At 30.4% G+C, this 21,703-nt stretch overlaps 2 protein-coding genes across 4 annotated transcripts; both read right to left on the bottom strand.

The window, feature by feature from the left end:
- Positions 1–125: 125 nt before the first annotated feature.
- LOC114373657 (protein FAR1-RELATED SEQUENCE 5-like) lies at positions 126–4,672 on the bottom strand. The gene is made up of 2 exons (XM_028331165.1): positions 1,719–4,672; positions 126–495 (listed from the first exon to the last, which is right to left on the bottom strand). The coding sequence occupies exons 1-2, from the start codon at positions 3,921–3,923 to the stop codon at positions 328–330; spliced, it is 2,373 nt and encodes a 790-aa protein (XP_028186966.1). The 5' UTR covers positions 3,924–4,672; the 3' UTR covers positions 126–327.
- An 803-nt stretch (positions 4,673–5,475) lies between these two features.
- LOC114376871 (protein PIN-LIKES 3-like) lies at positions 5,476–10,700 on the bottom strand. 3 transcript variants are annotated; one of them, XM_028335179.1, is made up of 11 exons: positions 10,536–10,671; positions 10,063–10,238; positions 9,879–9,958; positions 9,657–9,781; positions 8,583–8,704; positions 8,190–8,417; positions 7,546–7,638; positions 7,253–7,353; positions 6,669–6,721; positions 6,383–6,568; positions 5,476–5,838 (listed from the first exon to the last, which is right to left on the bottom strand). In XM_028335179.1, exons 2-11 carry the CDS (start codon positions 10,195–10,197, stop codon positions 5,714–5,716), a joined length of 1,248 nt encoding a protein of 415 aa, XP_028190980.1. In that variant the 5' UTR covers positions 10,198–10,238; positions 10,536–10,671; the 3' UTR covers positions 5,476–5,713. The 3 variants fall into 3 exon arrangements, with proteins under 3 accessions (XP_028190980.1, XP_028190981.1, XP_028190982.1); XM_028335180.1 differs by having other exon boundaries at positions 5,526–5,838; positions 10,557–10,700; XM_028335181.1 differs by lacking the exon at positions 10,536–10,671 and having other exon boundaries at positions 5,526–5,838; positions 10,063–10,414.
- Between the last annotated feature and the right edge of the window lie 11,003 nt (positions 10,701–21,703).

Raw genomic sequence — 21,703 nt, 5'->3', positions numbered from 1 at the left:
ATGTTTAAAGAATCTAACTATCTACTAAATATTAATATTGGACCTTGTTGGTAATGGGTTGGTTACTTAATTTGAACTGAAAAACACAAACCGATTACCATCAGATTGGGTCTCGAGTCTGAAGATTTGAAAACCAGTGAACCCATCCCTCACTAAAACTGGTTAGACATTGCTATCCAAAAAAATGAGAGAAAAAAAACTGGTTAGAAATTCCCTCTTAGCAGCTTCTTAACTTCACTACACAGGCACCCTACTAAAATGCTTCGCAAGAGGTTCAACCTACATGAAAGAAATACATGCATCAACTCCATTAATGGCAATCACAATTCAATCTTTCATTTCTAACTTAATATTTTGGACTTTAACTGATAATTGTAGCTTCTGCTCTTCAATATCTTTTAAAACCGACAGCAAGTTGGACCTATAGACTTCACACTTCCTTCGAGCTCGGTCAAGTTGCCGTGTCAACTTCTCAATTGTTCTATCTTGGTCATCCTACAACAAAATTGTATTGTTCTTTAGAAACAGAACGAAAGAAAATAAGTTGGGATAGGGATAACAGAAGCTAAATAAACAGTTCATAAATGGTTTCACTGCATGAATTAAAGCAATTCTGTTGGTTCCATTTAGTTTGAATAATCCCAAAGTGCGAGGTTCCCACCCCTAGCCTAAACTCAAATTTGATATGAGAATAATTTTATAAAGGAGAATCAGGAATCCTCCTACAAACAAAGGGAACAAAAGCTTTTTTTTCAAAGATCCAAATACATGTGTAATGCCTCTAAATATCACATAGCAAATTAAATAAGATTCACTGTGATAAGGGACCAAGATTTTCTTGACAGTTTTTACACTTTTCTAATTTTTCAGAACTTTTATCAACAATATAGACTTATCTACATGATACACTAATGGTGGCAGAGGTGGACAAAGAGAGAGTGTAAGGAAGAAAGTGTCAGAGCAAGTGTCGCTAGCATTTTTCATTGAACAATAAATTGGCTGAATAGCTTTAGCAATTCTAACTAGCAGAAAGTAGCACAAGATATAGCAAATGTGCAAACAATGAAATTCAGGAACAAGATCATAGAGACTATTGAATGCAAGAAACAACTTGAGGGCTTTTGAAGTCAATCACATAATAGGTTTGTTCTCCAATTTACTTAAGGATAGTTTTGAGATAGAAATTCTCCAAAATTTAAAAATATAGAGTGGAAGCCTAGATCAAAATGCAGTTAACAATTAAACTGCTTATCATTTTTTAAAAAAAAAATCACAACCAACAATGTTCTCCATAAAAGATTTGGAACATCACTATGATTAGTAGAATAGAAAATTTAAAAATATCTATTCTCATCTCATAACATAAAATATCTTAAAAGTGAAAATCATATCACACTATTTGAGAGAGTTGATGATAGTATTACACCATTTTATCATATCAAATTTACTGATTCACGAACTACCTTTAAGAAACCATCTTTGCAACTTCTCAAGGAAGAAGGAAGGTGGGATTTTTTTTCTTCCTTTTAAATAAAATGGTAAGAGTTATGGTCCAATTCTCATAAACCATTTTCCTTTAAACTTGAAAAGAAAATAACAATATAAAATTAGCACTATCTAAAAATACAATTAGAACATTGGAAACTTTATGAACAACAAAAGTATATAAATGTTCCTGCAGGAAAATATGCTATCATAAATTACCAAAAACAACAGACCTTGTATGAAGATTGTTGTGAACCAATAGGAGAATCGCTGCAACTTGTAGTTACTTCATTGCTCTGATGAAGGTCTTCTTCACATGTTCCATTTAAAATAGTCTGCCTTCCACCATTTTTTGTTGCAAGTGCCACTTTACTCGCAGCTTCCAGAAGTGCACTCAATGCCACATCATAAACTTTTGGAGAGTTTATTCCCTCATCAGCATACTTAAGGGCCTTGTGACGAAGGTTATTGTATCGGATAGTTAGGGATTCTTGGGCACGAGTTGACAAATTAGTAGTACGTTCATCCAATATGGCCCCACTTTTAGCTATCCTGCTCCATCTTTTTAAAATATAATGAGATGGTAAAGTAAGAAGATTTATAACCCTAAAGACAGTCAATATATGTCTACAAACTAGACCAGAAAACTCAAACATCTGGCAGGTACAAGTAGCTTTCATCTCAAAAGAGTTAAATCTGACAAAGTAGGCCCTGTGCATTTCCCCATATTTGGCTACTCTATACACAGTAATTATTTCTTTCTCATCTACTTTGTTTGCCAAGAATGTTAATGTCTCAACCAACTCTTCTTGAAATTTGATAAACAATCTTCTTGTGTAAACTTCAGCTGCCTGTTTCTCTAGAGGTGATGGAGTCTTCAGAACTGGAGTAGTGTTAATTGTGTCATAATCAGCTTTGACTTCTTTTTCATAACGGCTCTCCAGAGCTTTCTCATACTGCTTGACAAAAAGCTGAAGTGTTGTTGATGCATTGATATATCCATCGAAATAAGAGTTTATGCTATCACTTCGCTGTGTTATTGACATTTCAGCAAAAAATGTGTCCCTCAAGTACACTGGTACCCACTGCCGCCTATCACCATAAATTGCTTTTAGCCATTCGTGTTCTTTGAGATCATACCTATCAATTAGGGAGGACCAACAAGACTCAAACTCCTCAATGGACTCCGTCAGATTAACACATTTGTGGAGGTCAGCTTCAAAATTAAGATGTTCAGAAAGCACATGTGATAACATCTCTTGGCACTCTTTAAAAACGTGCCACTTACAAAATCGGTGACGGGTACCAGGAAAGACATTGTTGATGGCTGCACGAATCACCCTATCATGATCAGTAGTAATTGAAACTGGAGGTTGGCCTGTCATTGCTTCAAGCCAGGTTTTGAACAACCAAACAAAAGAGGCCTCAGATTCATTTATCAGGAGAGCACAACCAAATAGTACAGGCTGTCCATGATGATTTACACCAGTGAAAGGTGCGAAAGGCAATCTATAGCGGTTTGACCTATATGCTGTGTCAAAGGTGACAGTGTCACCAAAGTAAGTGTAGTTAGTCCTGGCCTTGGAATCAACCCAGAAGATATTACTCATGCAATGATCTTCATCACCTTGTAGTTGTACAGCATAGAAAAATGAAGGATTCTCTGCTTGTTTGCTCTTCAAGTAATCCAAAAGGATTTGAGTGTCACCTCCAAGGGTCCTTTGCCTACTGCTTCTCATATAATTCCTACAGTCACGCTCAGTGAAACCGATATTGCTAATAGCTCCATATTCTTTTATTAGTGCAGACATTATTCCACTAGGGCCTATTCCGGCACCCTGTAAAGTATCAATCAACGACTTAGCTGGACCTGAAACATGGCGGTGCGAACGAAGGCAATGCACCTTGTCAGGCGGAACCAATTCATGGTTATGTTCCTTGAGAAAAGAAGAAACAACCCATCTACCAGAATCTTGGATTTTCACAACCAACATGGCCTTGCAACCAACACGGGTTTCAGCACGAGGTCGCTTGACTCTGCCATCAACCAAATGCTTCTCCCTCTCCACACGAAAACCTTCCTTGGCACACACAAAAGACCTCTGAATTATAGAACCATCACGCCTGGAGCGTCGTGACATGCTCACCCGCGTACTAAAGCCAACACGGCGAGCATAGGAGTTATAAAAGGCCTTTGCAGCCTCTTCGGATTCAAATTCCATACCTTGACAAGGTTCAAGATTAGTGTCCCCTCCAGCAATGTGAGGTCCCAAACCAGCAGCTAGAACAGTAAAAGCAGTAGCAGGACTATTATCAATATTAACAAGGTCCTCATCATCCTCGACAGGGTGCTCCGTGTCAATGGCAGCATCATCCCCCAAACCAATCATATCAAATTCAATAACCTCGTCGCTTAGACTCAAAGGCTCAAACTCCATTTTCCAGAAAACCCAATAATCAAAATAGCATCAAGCCACTATCTTTGTTGAAGAAATAGAGAGTAAAGGTGCATAATACAAAAGGGGTCAAAGGACTCATGATTAAACACAACTGAAACGATAAACAAAAAAAAAAATACAATCCTTCATCATCTTTTATGTGCATGAACGATACAGTTTGATCTCTATGAAATCATCACAAATGGAGATGAATGCCTGATTAGAGTAGCGCAAAGAAGAGTGCCCGAGTGAAATCGACATGAGCATGCCGGAGACAAATTATTGAGAGGGGAAATTAACGATTTGAAAATTAAAAAAATGGAAAAGGAAAAAGGACAAACCGGGATCTTGGAAAGGAAAGGAAGTAGATGTTGTTGAAGATGAATGAAAGTGAAAAAGAGAAAAGCAAGCAAGATTGTGTTGGAGAGTGCTTAGTAGTGGGTGGAAGCAAAGTTGGGTTTTCGTTGAGGGACTGAAAGACAATGAGAAACGAAATTTATTGTGTTCAATGTTACAATTCAAAAGGTGAAGAGAGAGATTTGAAGAAGTTAACATGCAAGTGCTCGGATAAGCAACATTTCTTCCGACTGGTTTGGGTTCCTCAAAGCAATTAATTTTGCGTTTTTAGGTACGAGAGATGAGTTTAACTATTATGCAATGTCAAGAATTATTTGAGATCGAATTCGAATAATACTGCGATTCAATCTTAATCATCTGTATTCAATCATTTGTAAAATATACTTTTTATTTATAATAAATTAGATTTGTATTTTTAGATTTTATCTGTTTTAAATACTATTTAATTATCTTAAAAAATTTACATATACTTTAATTAAAAAAACACAAATAAAAAACTTTTCATGTTTCTTGCCTAGGCAAGGCAATTCAGAAAAAGAAAATGGAAAATACAATATCTTCCATGGATTACCCTGTAATGTATTGGATAAATACTTATTTTATATAATTGAAATTTATAATAAAAATCTATTTAAATTTATAACTTATATTTAAATTATAATTTTTAATAAATAAATAAATAATTTTAACATTAAAATTAGATTTTTAGATTTATGATAAATAATTTATATTATGATATAATATTAACTTTAATTATAGAAATTTTCTTTTAAAAGATATTGAAATTTAATCTTCTTTACATATAAATTAGAATGCGATGATTTTTACTCGCCATTTTTCAATGAGAGCGTCTTTAAAATCATTTTTTTATTATCATCTTATATAAATACACTTACATATATAATATGAATTTCAAGAGTCATATTTTCAATAGATAACTATAAATTTTCTTCAAAGATCAACATTTTATCATCAAAGATTTTATCTTCAATTTAATTAAATCATCTTAAGAAATATAATTTATTATTATTTTAATTTATGTTAAATAGTAAATTAGCAAACAAAGTTTTATTTAAAGAGAATTTCAATAAAATAAATCAAGATAAATAAACTAATGAGTGAAAATTAAGTTTCAAAATTTTTAATCAAGTTATAAGCTCAAGATTTAATTTGATTTGTTTAAATAAACTAATGGTGAAGTTGCAAAGCATCTTCTATTCATACACATGGAACCGTACGTTTATATCATCCACAGAAAAAGTAATTAATGTTTACCAAACCACATATATTCTATAATTCATCCTTTTGAGGAAGCTTGTATAAAACCAAAGATAGTGTATGCAGTTCCTATACTCCTGGCTGAAAAGAGATAACTTATAAGGCAAAAACTAAAAATAAATAAATAAATAATAACCATAGCAATGGATACAAAATTAAGCCACAAGCCACATGAAGTAGGTTGTCCAAAAAGTGACTGCAACTGAGGCCAAAACATATGTCCATAGCATGATAACAGAACATTCACCTTCACCAGCTCCAAACAACTGCGCGATGGTGCCTGACAGAGGGAAGTTTGAATATGCAGTTATATATATCAAATAACTTTATTATTAAGGTGCATGAAAAACAGTAGATACAGAAGAAATTATTCGCTCCCCAAAGTCTACGTTATATGTAAACTAAACTATCAGGAATCCATGCATGAAATGATACATACATATAGATATGAAGAACATGTATATTCTGACACACCCCTTTTAATTCACTTTCTGCCATTCATTATTATAATTTATTAAAAATTATAAAATTGCAAATAAAATTCATTAATATTAAATAAGAAGTGAGATTCATCCATTTTTATAATTTTCAATAAATTTCAGTAAACAATAAATAGTATTCAAAAGAATTTTATTAATATTTCTTTTATAAAAAATTAACGTTCTAACAAACTAACATTTTCTGCTTAAAAAAAATTCTTAACTATGATTATCATGTAGTGAGAAAATTAAAAGATGTATTGCGTGTGCGTGTGTTGCAATTCTACCTCTGTGCCCACTTGAACAATTATAAAAGTAGATCTCAGAGCTTTGATATTATTATACCTATAGCCATTGCAGGTGGAAGTGCATATTGAAGGAGAAGCACAAACTGATACAAGGGATCTGGTTGCACCAAACCCAATTGTGTTGCTCCTTTAATAACTAGAATACCCAAAATTGGCAGGAAAATATATCGAACTACTATAATTCCTATAACTGTCCAAATAGAAGTATTTGCTCCCTTCAAGCCTGTAGTCCATTAATCCAAGAAAGAAATTATTCATAAGGTGCCAAAGAGGAGTTTAAAAAAAAAAAAGAAAAGCATGGCTATATAAGAATTAGTTATTGCCTTTAAGGAGGTTTGCTCCCATTATAAGGGTTATAATTGGAACGGCGGCTTCACTGCATGCAATTAATAAGATACTGTAAGGAAATACAATCTCTCAGGAAATTAAAAGTTCAAAGGTGAATTCAGTGGTCAGCAATGAAAAACAAGAAATCAGTCGTATGTAGTATTTTCTAAAATATACACTTTTTATTGATTGGTGTATTTAAATTTATAAAACTAGGTGAATGTAGTATTTTTTTTCTTTAAAATTTTTATATAATCATATGGGATGGTAACAATGACTTTTAATGCGTAAAATATCAGATTATTAGTGTTATTATTAAGATCTCCTCACTGCTTCTAGCACTTCCTATTAATTGTACTCTTTCATTCCCATCTTTTGTGATTCTTGAAGTTAACTATTTCTTGTCTTAGATATTGTTTATGATCTTTTGAGATGTTTTAATTTGTAATATTACATATATTGAATATATGATGTAATTCTTGCATGCAATATCAAAATATATGATACTTTTTTCTTTTTTGAAGATTAAAATATAATGGGACGGAGGGAGTAAAAAGAAAGTTTTGGAATCGATGCATACCCAACCATGGTAACAGAGTCTTGAATCACATGAAGTGAAGCATCGCCGCCAATCATCAATTTACGTATCTGGGGAACCACTCCTACAATAAAGCCAACAATCTGCATGCATGCATTACCAAAAATAAAAGTTCATCTGATGGGTGAATATTTTTAAAATAACATAAGAAACTATTGCGGCCACTTTAATCAATAAATGGCCTTATACTTAAAAAGTTATCATGGTGCATTTTATGTTACTAATCTGCATGGCAGTATATTTCACTAACATACGTTCAGTTCATTGTATCATACCGCTCCAAGAGTTGCTGGTGAAAATATGGCTCTGAAATTGGAGTTGACTAAAAGGTTTCCAAATTGTTGTTTGATTTTAGCTGAGATTGGTAACTGCAATAAAACACCCGAAACTCAGATGCATCAGCGTATGAAATTTAATTTATTGAACATTAGATAGGTAATTCTCCTGCGTGAGATAGAAGCTCAGATGAATTTTAGAATCATGAGTTCTACAAAAACAGATAAATTTAGGATTAATCAATGTAAATATGCTAGGTGATACTTATAAGGATTTTGCAATTTGTAGACAACTCATTGAGGAATAGGGACTCAATTTATAATTTTGTGTGTTACTACATTCAATTTGAATTCATTTTATGTCAATTGTCACACACACTGGCTAAAGAGAAAAGGAAAAGTTAGGAAGCAAGAACTTGGGTGTCTCGCTTTATTGTTTACTCTCTTTATAAGTATAGATTGTGATATAAGAATTGGAACCTAGTAAAATGAGATTTCTGAGATGAGCATTATAAAAAAGTTGGTCTTTTGTATTTGAATTTTCTAATATACAATGCTAGTATATAAAACCATACTAATTTCTAAGATCATGATTTCCCTATGATTAGTATAAAATATCTTTTGAAAGGGTTATTGGTAGCAACCTTCACATTCTCCTCAGATTCAATTGAAGAAAGCAGAAGAGTGTAATCATCCATGTTGTCCTTTGGTGGATTTTCAGGTTCTGAGGATTCTTCCTCTGGTATGAATTCTAGGAACTCTCCTGAAGCCTCCAGTCTGAAGGAGCTAGTTCTATAATCATCTTTTGGGACTACACTTGCGGAAACTCTCATTATGTTGTAGACATAAGTCCATGTATAAACAGCTCCAACCTACAATTTACCAATGGATACCACTTCAGAAAACAAAAGGGAAACAAATATTGCAAAAAAGAAAAACGTTTCCATTATTTTTAGTTTTTGGTTGGAAAACTTCACATTTATACCCATTATTGTAAGTTAAGAATTAATATGAAAGTAGCTGATGAAGTTACAAACCGCCATAGAAAGTGAAGCATAAGCCATTCCATATTGATAGCAGACATTGGAGTCTCCAAAAGGACTACCTTTGTCTTTACATATAGCCGGGATAATGATTATAGGCAAGTTTCCTAAATTTCCTGTTCATGTAAGTCTGAAAATAAGCTTAACTGCAAGATGTATCCGGCAAGAACCGATGCTACAGCTTGAGCTTTAGATAAAATATGAAACATTTCAAACATTATGGCATGCAGCAACAGGACAACAAGATGCAAGAAGTTTTTGTGCAACTTTCATGTCTACAGTTAACTAAAGGCCTTCATTTCATTCAGGAACTGGAGAATATTAGGACTTCCAATTATTTGTTTGTTAGCAAAATTAGTAAATGTACAGACCATACAAGATTGGAGTGCTGATTTATGAACACCTAAACAATCCAAATGCCTAATTGACACTCCCAATTTCAATTTCTCTCCATGTCTCTCTTCTATCACATTACATCATAAATCATTGTATCTCCTCTCTTCCTATTTCTCTCTTGGTGTCCATGCTTTTTTTTTCCTTAAGGAGTGTTAATTTATAAACACCTAAACAGTCTAAAACCTGATTGATACTCCTAATTTCCCTCTATCTCTCTTCAATTACATCACATTACCAATCATATCTCTCATCTCTTTCTTGGTGTAGACTCCAGTAGAGGTGTCCAAAGATCTTTTTTCTTGGGATGCTGATTTATGAACACTTAAACAGTCAAAACAGCTAATTGACACTCTCAATTTTTCTCTCTCTTTCTTCTATCATATTCATCACCAATTATATAAATCACATCACCGATCATATCACTCACTTATATCTCCTTTATTTCCGTCTCTTTCTTGATGTAGACACCAAGAGAAGTGTCCATGAGTTTTGTTCCTTAAGATTGCTCAGATAAACTTTTCATTGCCAGTAACCCATGTAGCCAAGAAGGTCTATACAGTCTTTGATATTAAAAATTCAACAATAAAATTCAGGGGAAATAAACAGTGAAAACATAACACAGATAACATGTTTGCCTTCCAGGATTCATTAATTTTGAAGAGAAAATTCTACCTGCAGAACAGACACCCAATATTAGCCCTTCCAAGTGTTTGGGAGCCCTTGTTAATTTGATAAGGATCCATCCTAAGGCAGAACCTATTATAAACGTAAGGAGGATATTGACGGGCATGAACCACCTAAATCACAACAAAAAAATGTTAGAAACCATAATTCAAAGGAAGAAAGCAAATCCACATATTATGACCAAAATTCAGAAAAAAAATCAATACTCACAATAAAACAACATTCTCAAAAGTAATCGTGTCCGCCAAATTGCCACCCACCAGTGCAGGATTGAACACATAATGCACAAGCTGTCATATAGATGAAACACTGTTGTCAATAAGATATATAACAAACAAATGAAAAAATAAGGAAAAAGAGGAAAAAAGACGTCATTAAGTGTTAATGGAGTTACATGATTCACTTGTATCCTTGCATCTTTTCCCAACAAATTTACGTTATCCAGTGCAAGAAGCAAGCCAACTGCAGTGATTATTAGTACTTTGATCACGGGCATAGATGCCACTCCAAAAAGCTCCACAAGTCCCATTTTCACAACTCTTCCAAAAAACTATGTGCTAATTATTAATCCTACGCACAAAGAGAAATTTTACTTTAGTAAAGTAAATAAATATATCTTAAGCAAACAACAATGAAATAAACCACACAGATCTTGAACAACACAAACTGCAGATCCATCCTAGTACTATAAGAAGAGCATATTCATTTCATGGAACGTGGAAGTGAAGAAGAACAAAACCACTTATTATATTTAATAGTATATGATAACTATTGAGACAGAACTATATGAATACAATGATTATATATATCATGTAGACAAAAGAAACATAACTATAGAACAGATAAAACCAAAGAAATAAAAAGTACCAGTGATAAAATTCGACTAACATGTATAAGCATATATTGACCAATGGCCATAATCTTATATATATGAACGAGATGCTACTTCATTCTATCGGATTTAATGGGAAGAAGACGATGGGAATAAACACTGAATAGGAAAAAACAAAATATGGCGTGGTAATAATGCCAGCGAGATGACAAAGACACGCGGATTTTAGATGATTAATTGGAAGGGAACCGATGTAATTAATAATTGCAAATGGTAATAATTTCGTTTTGTTTCTGGTTAAGCTAATCAGAATTAAAATAAACAACACGTCTTTCCTACTTTTGTTGATGCTTGCTGGTCCCCTGAAGTTTGACCGCGAGCACACACACATTAAAATTCTAAACCACCAATTTTTGTTGAGATTTAAAGAAAAAAGATTAAAATATTTTAAGATTCAAAAGTTAAACATACAGAAGTATATGAGTGAAAACAAATAAAAACAAAAAAGAAAAGTAAAAATGAAAGAGAAACTTAATATTTGAAAATAATAACCCATTATTAATGCAGATGCAGTATAAGCTAGCTAGCTTCCTTAACCATTAAAAAATACTCAAACAAATCTTGGTGTCTTGTAACCTTTAATCATAAAGTGAAGCAAGGGTAAACAAGAAGAGAGCAAGTAGCAATGATTTGTGTTGTTTGTTTGTCAAACCATTTGTTACTTGGGATGATGAATAAGATGAGAAAGACATGATATGATACGGTACAGTGATAAAATAGTGTGGCTCAAGGCCCAGCCACACAAAAAAATATCACAAAAACTATACAATATCTGAGTCATCTGATCTGACAGTAAAAATGGAATTGAGACAATTATCTCCTTCTATGCTAGAAATTAAAATACATAACTTTTTTTTTTCATTTTTCTACTCTTTCAAATTTCAATTAGACTTTTTTTATCAGCCCCGTGAAGACGAGGGGAATAAACACTTAATAGAAATTAAAATCCTTCTCTCTTTTAATATGTATATATTTCATATATTCAGAGACTAAAAAAATTATATCAACCATCTCAAATCATTCTTTTCATTTTTCTAACAAAAAAAAAATCGTTCTTTTCATTTCTATTTATATACTTAACATTAACCGCAATTTTTTAAAATTAAATTTTAATATTTTATAAAGAAATTATTAATAGCTAAAATAGTTTTTGCTATGCTATTTTGAAACATGAAGAATAAAAAATGTGAAGAAAATTTTCATCAATGATTGGTTTGTTTAGAATTGATGACTTTTACGCTAGGATATTTATATTACCCAAACAATCAACCAAACCTTTTCTCATTTTCAGCCATATAGCATTATGCTATAAAGCCCCGTGAAGCATAATATTTGATGCTGCATTATTTTTATTTGGTTTAATTATTTCTTTAGTATTTATAGTTTATAAATTTATTTATTTTTAGTTTCTATAATTAATAAATAAATTTTTTAATTTATAAATTTTATATTTTAATTCTCAAAAGTTTTTAAAGTTAAAATTTTTTAATTAATTGAGTTAATAAAACTTAACGACAAATATCTTTTAGGAATTAAAATATGAAATAGACGAATTAAAAAATTCATTTGAAAATTAAAAAAATAAAATAAATAATTAAACATTTTTATTTTATTTTATCCTTGAAAGAGGGTCCAGTTGATCACAGACACATGGTTCACATGGTCTACCAAAACAAAACTAGAAGTGTGTAGAAGGTAGAGACTAAAGATGTGACAAAAGAAGGAGAGAACGTTAGGGTTACCGCTTGGTTATCTATGAGAATGAGTAAGAATGTAACAGCAACAGGAGTGGCCAAGGCACCACGGAAGGGAAGACGTATGAAATACAATTTTGTAAGATTCATTGATGGTGATGGTTACTTATGCATGCATGTATCATGTATATATGCTCCAGGATAAGCTGCAACGTAATCCATAGCTGGCGCCCAACAATGTTTCTTCTCTTCAATCATTTTGACAAAATTGTTGTTAAGATAATTCATTTTAATTATTTAATCAAAAATCTATATTAATGCAACATAAGTAATTACTATTTTAATTATTTATAAATATTGTTATGTTTTAATCATATTTTCATAGTTTTTAATGGTAGGAATATTTTTATATTATTTTTTAAATTAATAACATATTTGAATAATTCTACAGTTTTGACTTTTTACTATATAAGTGATTATAGAGTCAATTTTTATATTTTAATAAAATTTAAATATTTAATTAACAATATAGAAATGATTATACAATTATTGGCAACATAAGTAATTACTGCTTTAAGTTATTTATAAATATTTTTATGTTTTAATCATATTTTCATAGTTTTTAATGGTAGGAATATTTGAATATTATTTTTTAAATACTTAATTAATAACATATTTTAATGATTCTACAGTTTTGACTTTTGACTATATAAGTGATTATAGAGTCAGTTTTTATATTTTAATAAAATCTAAATATTTAATTATTAATATATAAATGATTATACAATTATTGTCATATTACTGTTTTTAATTTATACAACATTTTTTCTAAATTTCTAAAGAAAATATAATTTATTCAGAGAAAATCATAATAATATATTTTATTATATTTATTTATCATAAAGAGAGACAGATAGTAGTAATATATATCATAGTATAACATGAGTAATTGTTTTATATTAATATTTATGTTTACAGTTAAAATAGTTAAAAAGATCATCAGTTTGTTTCTCATTAATTACATAAAAATTAAAAAAAAAATGATTTTTTGACTATATTTCTTTCCCGCATTCCAAAAATGTTATGCATGTTCAAAGTATTTATAATATTCAATAAAAAGGAATTTTTTAAGGCATAATGTGATCATTCATTTTTTCCCATACCTTTGTTTTATGGGCCTCTACCTTTCTTTTAATTGTGAAACACTTTTTTTTTTACAGATAATTGTGAAACACATAATGCACATTTTTATACAGATATATAAGATTTTTTTATTGGATAAAAAAAACATACTAGTAAAGAGAGTTTCTATAAAAAAAATGAGAAAAATCTTGTCATTCACATACATTTTTTTAAGGTTTGTCATTTATATACACGAAGGATCAAGATAAGCTGTTATTTAAAAAAAAATACCGTGTTTTTTAAATTATATAATCACTTAAAAATATCACACGACTTTTACATTCTAATTTTGAAAATTTTAATAAAATAAATAATTAAAATTCCTTGCTCTTACTTTCAAAAAATTAAAATCCTCTCTCTCTTGTGTGGGTGTGTGTATATACAAGACCCGTCATTCATTTGTTACATTCTTATATATTAAATTAGAATGTATATTTTATAAGTAATTAAATCATTTGATATATTTTTTCTCAAAGTAATACAGGTTGTTGTTTTTAATTTTAAATTAATTGCATTTTTTTTTTTGCTTAACTGGAGGCCCAAAGGCCACAATTTTTTTTATTTAATATTTGTATTTGTATAGTACACATATGGAGTATATATATGTGTGTATAATTGTCAGTTCTCATGGATCGTCGTATTGATGTGTAAAATTAATGAAATTTAAAAGCCACAAACTTGATTTTAATTTTCGTTTAGAAAAGTAAACACGGTGGACCCTAGTCCTAGAAATCTGGAAAGCTCAAGAGAAGAATCGCATGCCCCTCCCTCCAAAATGTTTCATGTAAGTTGTAACCTTTCACGACGTGATTAGATTGGAGTGACCCTTTTGTATTTGCAAAGGTACTAAAGCCCGAATTGATGCCTATCATGTCATGTCCTAAGACTCAACAACCAACCACCAACCATTTTTCTTAACGACAAATAGGTCTTTCACCATTAGGTTAAATCAATCAAGTTCATCCTTCTATGCTTGGCGCAAATAATTTAATTGGAATTGTGGGACACTTATGGCATAGTGTCAGTGGGGCAGAACACTACTCTGCCATCATATCTTGCTTTTAAATTATAACTAGTGTGCTGAACCCGTTCTTGTCGGGGTGTATATTTAATTCAGTTGGTTCTTTCTAATTTTAAACTCGCCATGCAGTGGGAAACAACATAGTTTGTGTTGATCCCTTACTTATTAATATAATTGTATTTATTTGTTGTCCAAAAAAAATCAATAAATACATGTAACCCGAATGATCATACTAAATCACATGAAAAGAGCTTAGTAAGTTTTTTTTTTTTTTATCAGTGCTTACTAAAAAGTAAAAACTAACAATTTTGTATAAGTTTTTTTTTTAAAAAAAAAAAAACCTTCACAATAATAATTTATAATATATCGAATGATGATATGTCACATTAGTGATGACAAAGGATGCATAATGATTGTCCACCTCAATGATGTCTTGGCTTTTTGGTCGCATTTTATAATTTTCTATATATACTTTCCTTCAATCATTTAGTTTTGATTTTGTTTCCACGGCCATTTAGTTTAATTTGCATTAGTCTTCTAATATATGCATATTAAATAATAGCCACCACAATAATCCCAGAAATCTAAATTAAATTAAATTGCGTGAAACATACATATTAAATAGATAAATAAAAAAATTAATGCGAAACTAATCGGCAAAAGAAAAGAAAAAAATATAACCTAGCTAGGCAAAAACTTATTATTATTCTATCAACATTTTGGTTATTTTCATCTTTGTTACCTGACATGACAAACATGTATGTATACCTATTTATAGTCATTATAGGTAAGAAAAAAAACTTATTATTATTCCATTAATGTTCTGGTCATTTTTATTCTTGTGACATCACAAATGTGTATATGTACCTAGTTAGTTGTCACTGGGTCAATTCAACATTTCTAACACTATCTAACTAATAATAAAAGGATTAAACTAATTGATGATTTATAATTGTAGTGATAATTTTGCTATACATTTTTTTGGGACCTATTTAAATAATCATTACAATTTTAAGACTTAATTGATTAAAAATTTACAATTCTATATAAAGACTATTTTTTCATTTATTAATTATGGAGAATAATTTAACTTACTAGTACAACTCCGAAACTAAATTTAGAAATGCAACAACCCACATTCTAACACGTTTTTTCTAACATACTTTTTACTATTAATTAAAATTTATAAAAATTACAAATTTTGATAAATATCACTCAATTAATCTACAACAATATATAATGGAAATACCCTCATTTGGTGTATATTTTGTTAAAGACATTTTTACCATTTAGTTGTCTTTATATCTGCACACGATATATTCGAAGGTTACGGAAAACAAAGGCAACTATAGTACCCTTCAATTTTTTATTGTGGTTTACAAAATTTTTATTTTTTATCCATTGACCACTTCAAATGTAACTACCCACCCTGCTACGTGGGGATTCAGGTTCTTGATGCTAAAATAAAAAAACGGATACTAAATTAAAGTTGTCTTTTTTTCTCTCACGCTTAAATCCTCTTCTTTTCCACGGGTCTTTCTCACTCTATCCATGTATTTGCAATTTTTGCATATCTTCATCCCAACTCACTCTTAGACACCTCTCAAATTTCAGTTTCCTTTGTTTATTACCAAGCATTGTTTTAATTCAACAGGCCTAGCAAAAGATATTCATGGCATATGGATTTGGAGACTTTCATTGTCAGATGACCACGGGACACGGGTATTACACCTATTTTTTGTTGTCAATATAATGTTTAATTTTATGGATTTACTACTTAACAATTTTTAGTTGGGTATTACAGGGAGAAAATTAAGCAATGGGTCAATGAATGGGAGGCAAGTTGTGGGAGAATATCGGTGGACTCTTTGCACAAAGGCTTAAGTTTCACTCCTATCTTTTTTCTTTATCTTATTTGTTAATTTGTATGAGTTGTTTATGTTATTTGTGTTGGAATTCTTGACTTAGGTGTATACCAATTAATTTCCTAACCCAAGGTAAGTTTTATTTTATGTTATCATAATTTGCCTAACTCAAGGTAAGTTAATTTTCATTTGAAATTTTTCCACTTAATTTTTTTTTCTTTCATCTTTTCAATTTCAAGCCTTTTTTTTGTTTCCGTTTTGGCTTGAAATTGTTCTCGAGGTCGTTTTGATACCACAATTTCTCTCTACATTTGTGGATATTTTTTCAGAAAATGGAGAACATTACATTCAACAATGGAAACTTTATGGACAATGAATAAGAAGAAATCCCGGTATCTTTTGTTAGTTGTGTTTTTCTGTAGGTGTCTTGGGTTATTTTGTCACGTACGTAAGAGAAGAGAGAAAAAAGTGAAACGTCATTTCCATGCCTTCTATTTGCATGGACATGCAGTCAAGTGTGATTTTATAGATGTAAGTTTCTCTTGAACTAAATTGCAAGACAAACTGCATGCTTTATTTTTTATCCCATTTTTCTATAGAGTAACTGCACTATATCTTCTATTAAAAAAACCTCTCTACCAGCGTTACATATGGTCTTTCCTATTTACAAATTGTTTATTAGTGACTTTTACAATTGATTGATTCTTCTCTCAATTTTTTATTTTCTTTAAAAAAGTCATCAATCAGATCTAATATGCAGCAGGTAATTCATGCCATGCCATTTTTAAGGGGACAAACTAAGAAAGAGAAAGAGTATAGAAATAAATTGCAGAATCGAGAATCACGACTATTGCCAAACTCTTTGATCATAATTGGTCATAGTTTGGGTTCTTTGTCTCACCTCTCCTCTTCTAGATTTTTTATTTAAAGTTCATTCCATTATAGGGTTCTTGCTTTCACATGAAGAAATAATATGAACTTCTCGAACATGGTAAATTTGTTCACTCTTATTTTAAGTGAATTATTTCTTTCTTTTTTTTAATTATTTAATCTCATGTACATGTTAAATTTAAACAAACATTTCATTAATAATTTATAAATTTGAAATATCAACAAAAATTTTCAATGATTACAGATTCACAGATGGTAGAAAACATATCCTCACTGAATTATTGTCAAATTTTTTTGGCAAAATCATTCCATTTCTACTTGCAGTTTGTTATCACCTAGGAAATATAAATATGAACCTGTCATTGCAATTGCAAGCTACTTTCAAATCTTTTTCTTCTTGCTCATTTTTATTTCAATTTTCCATTTTTTTATTTCTCTACCATCTACATTTATTGTTTATTAATATTTACTGAAATTCAATCTTTGTCTGTCTAAATGTGATACAAATGAGGCTTTGACGGATGAGATGAAACTTCAACAAATAAAGGTACCCTACGAAAGGCAGCTTCTGATTGATGTTGTTAGACATGGAGTTGTGAGAACGAGTCTTGGGGCCAAGCTACAAAGCTAATTTGAAAATATAGATTCAGGGATCTTAGAGTTTTTCCAAACTTCAAAGTCAGTGCCCTTTATGCATACTGTGTTTATGGAAATGGTTCCAAAATGGAAATTTGAAATTGGTAATTTAAATGGTAAAATTATTGTTGTTTCATCAATCTGTATTTATTTTTTATTTTTATATAATTATTTGATTTGTGATTTTAATTTCATTTGTTTTATACTGATAAAAGAACATCAGAATTTAATTGGAGCAAATATTGGGAGGATTTTGCCACGTGATACTAGAGAAAGGTTCAGTTAGGCGTCAATTATGTTCCCTTTGATAGAAACCATCATAAAGGATTAAAAGACTTTGAGCCATAGTCGTAATTTGATCCACATGGTATTGGGTTGAAACCACTCTGCCTCTATCGCGTTAACTCTTATATATATATATATATATATAATCTATCTCATAATTTAAGTTTTAAAAAAAATCTATCTCCTCTTATTTTTGTTGCTTTCAACCAAACACAACTAACTAATTTTGATGGACCTCTTTTTTAACTAGAACAGGTGCATGTGTACTTTAATACAATATTGCCTTGCACCCTTCAATTTCCAGTTTCTCAATGTTTTCCAAAATGTCAATTTGTAGTTTAGAATCCATCTATAACCAGAAATTAACATATATAATGAGCGGTGCATACAAAATTTGAATCTACAAAATCCGAAAAAAAAAAGAGTAAAAAGAATACAAAATCTAAAGAACATTTACTTACTTGATTCAATCAATGCCAGAAACTAGGACAAGGTTTTTTCAAGTCTAATAGTGTCTTTGTTTTTTCATGGAAATATAAGCATGCTCTATATTATGGAACACATCTCTCATCACAAAAAAGTGGTAGTTTTTTTTATAAGTCAAAAGAGGATTTCATCAAGGAGAAATGGAACCAATAGCACCTTCATGTACAGATAGAACCATATGTCAAATCGATTTTTATCAAGTTTTATTAAGTTAAATTAATCTTTTTCTCTTAAATTACTTATCTAATAATTTTTTAAAATGCTTTAATGAATTCAATCATTACTTATTTTTTAAATTGCTTTGATTAATATTAACCTTAATCTTAATGCAATAGAAATGTGGACATACATAAGGTATCGTGCTTGCATTTTTGCTGGTGAGTAATAAATGTGTTTAGAAAGAATGTGTTCTCAATTAAATTAGTCATTCACTCATTTTTTTAATCTATTGTTTGACTTTACTACCCATAAAAAGTAATGTATGGGCTGAAACTGACACCTATGTATGTTCCCTTCTCTTCCTCCATTTTTTCCTAAGATTCTCTTTTCTGCTTATTGGCACTTCTTCACCCTTCCAACAAATCGTTAGTCAAGAAGATGCGCAACCACGTGATTGGTGAAGGATACCAACTTGAAACTTTATTAATAATGTAAGAACAGCGTACGCACGTTCTCCAATAATAATAGAATACTTACCCTCGTCGAATCTAATAAGTAACAGCATTATTGCACCTGACACGTTAGGGGATATGCATGAGAAATTGAGAACCATATTTTGACTTCTGAGAGCAGAAAACAAAAATAAAACAGAAAGGAATCACCAAATAAGATCTGTAGACAACCAATAAAATGAACTGCATCTGCTACATGCATTAGGCGTAGTTTCTTAATTAATTCCCATTCACTATATATTTATAATATTTTTTAGTGTAGAATAACTTTTTTATGGCAGAAATTATATATAGATATAATTTTGCAAAAATCATTGACAATCCAAATCCAAGTGCATGACATAAACAAGTTATCATAATTAATTTAAATTATTTTATGTTTAAAGTGTTTTATAACAACTATTTTTGCATTTGAAGGTTAAGTTGAGTTAATTTTAGTTTGTCCCTCGTTAATTTTTGTTTTGGTGGTTTTTTGTTCTCTATTTTTATTAATTAACTATCTAACAAATAAAATACCACATTATTTGCTGGCAGATGAATTTTTCAAAAAAAAAAAAGAAAGAATAAAGAATCAAAACAAAACAAAACAAAAATTGCATGGACAAAAAAAAAATGGCTTCAGTGAGTCACATAGGCAGGGGTTCCCATATTGGAGGGGAGGAGCTATTCGGATTTGACTAGGGATATTCATGAGCAAATCTAATTCAAGGCCAAAAATAATTGAACAAACTAATTATAAGATTTTTATTTATATGAAATTAGATTGTTTAAAAATTGATTCAATATAACATAAATTGAATTCATTGTACATATATAAGTAAATTTAAAAATTGAGTGAACAATCACTTTTAGTCGTCTAACCCTAGTGATTGGCAAATTGCACTTTCATATAAATTTTTTTTAAAACAATATTCTTACTTTCAAATACTAATGTGACAGCGTTATATTTTTAGGTTCTTGAGTAATGTTTTGCCCTCTTCAAAACCAAATCAATTGGGTAGTAAAATAATATACATATATATATATATATATATATATATATATATATATATATATATATAATTATGAAATTTTTCCTTAAAAGTGATTCAATTGGGAATTAATTAGGATTCTGATACGTGATGTTCAGGGTTAATGGATCGTTGGATATCAAGGTTTGTACGTGGCTTCTACGTACCATGCCTTATCTGTTGCATGCTTGGGCAAAAGGAATTAGGAATCTGATACGCGAGTCTGATTCCCAGTTAGCTATTACCCTCATCTTTAACAGCAACAATTATTTTATTCCTAATATGGATCTTAATTCACAAGATTAATTCAACAACACTTCCTTTCCTTCTCTTGGTTGTTAAAGATTCAGCATACTTATCGAGAGGGAAACATGCCTGTTACTGTTAACTGGCTAGCAAATAATGGAACGCCCATTAAGGATTTTCTTTTTATTTTCAAATTTTTCCAATTTGTTAATTATTTTAGAATCTTTCTTTAAAAGATTGACTAAAAAGATATACAATACTATCCATATGAGACTGTGAGGTAGAGGACCAAAAGGGAGAACAAAAAATAAATAATTTAAATTTTTACGGATTTTTGTATACTAAGTCCATTTCCAATCCAAGAAGGATAGTGAAGGTAAAACAATTAAAGACAATTTAGGTTGTGTTTGGAAAAATATTTCCATCACATTGAATGGAAAAAACACACATATTAATACAAAAACATCAAAATACCTAACTACGTAGTTGCTTTTGTTACTTTCGATTTAATGTCTATATAAGCACGCACTTAATCCTAGGATAATAAAGAAGAAGGAAAAAACAAAGTAAATTATATTCGTATTTTTTCTCAAGCTGATATTTTTTTTCTTTTTTATATTATTTTAATCCTCTTATGTTAACATTTGAAATATATGAGCAAATGAGATTGTTCTAACATTTTTGTTATATTCGCACCTTCTGTGTTTTTTTCCCTCAAATTACATTCGATATCACTTTCTTTTTTTACATTATTTTTACCCCCTTTGGTCGTTAAGTAACGTAAATTGAAATATGTAAGTAGACGAAATTACTCTAACATCTTTGTTAAATACTTAATTGATCTTGTGAATGGACATTTCTTAAGACAATAATATTTTTTTTTTAATATTTGACTTTTATTTCATCATTGCTAACACTTAAAGAAGATACCACTCTTGATTGAGACATTATATCAAATACTTAGTCGTCAAAAATAAATATTCCAAAGAAAGGAGTTAAAAACACAAATGAAAGAGCAAAACACTAAACTTTGAAGCAAATGATCATATTCAATCAATAGGCATTGTTGGAAACACGTCCAACAAAACACAGCAACCAAACGATCCAACACGCATACAAAAATTGAACTAAAAAATCGAAGGATATTAACACATGC

The sequence above is a fragment of the Glycine soja genome, chromosome 11 (genome assembly GCF_004193775.1).
Source record: "Glycine soja cultivar W05 chromosome 11, ASM419377v2, whole genome shotgun sequence".
NCBI lineage: Eukaryota > Viridiplantae > Streptophyta > Magnoliopsida > Fabales > Fabaceae > Glycine > Glycine soja.
Note: the sequence above shows the minus strand (reverse complement) of the source record. Positions and strands in the feature narration are given on the sequence as shown.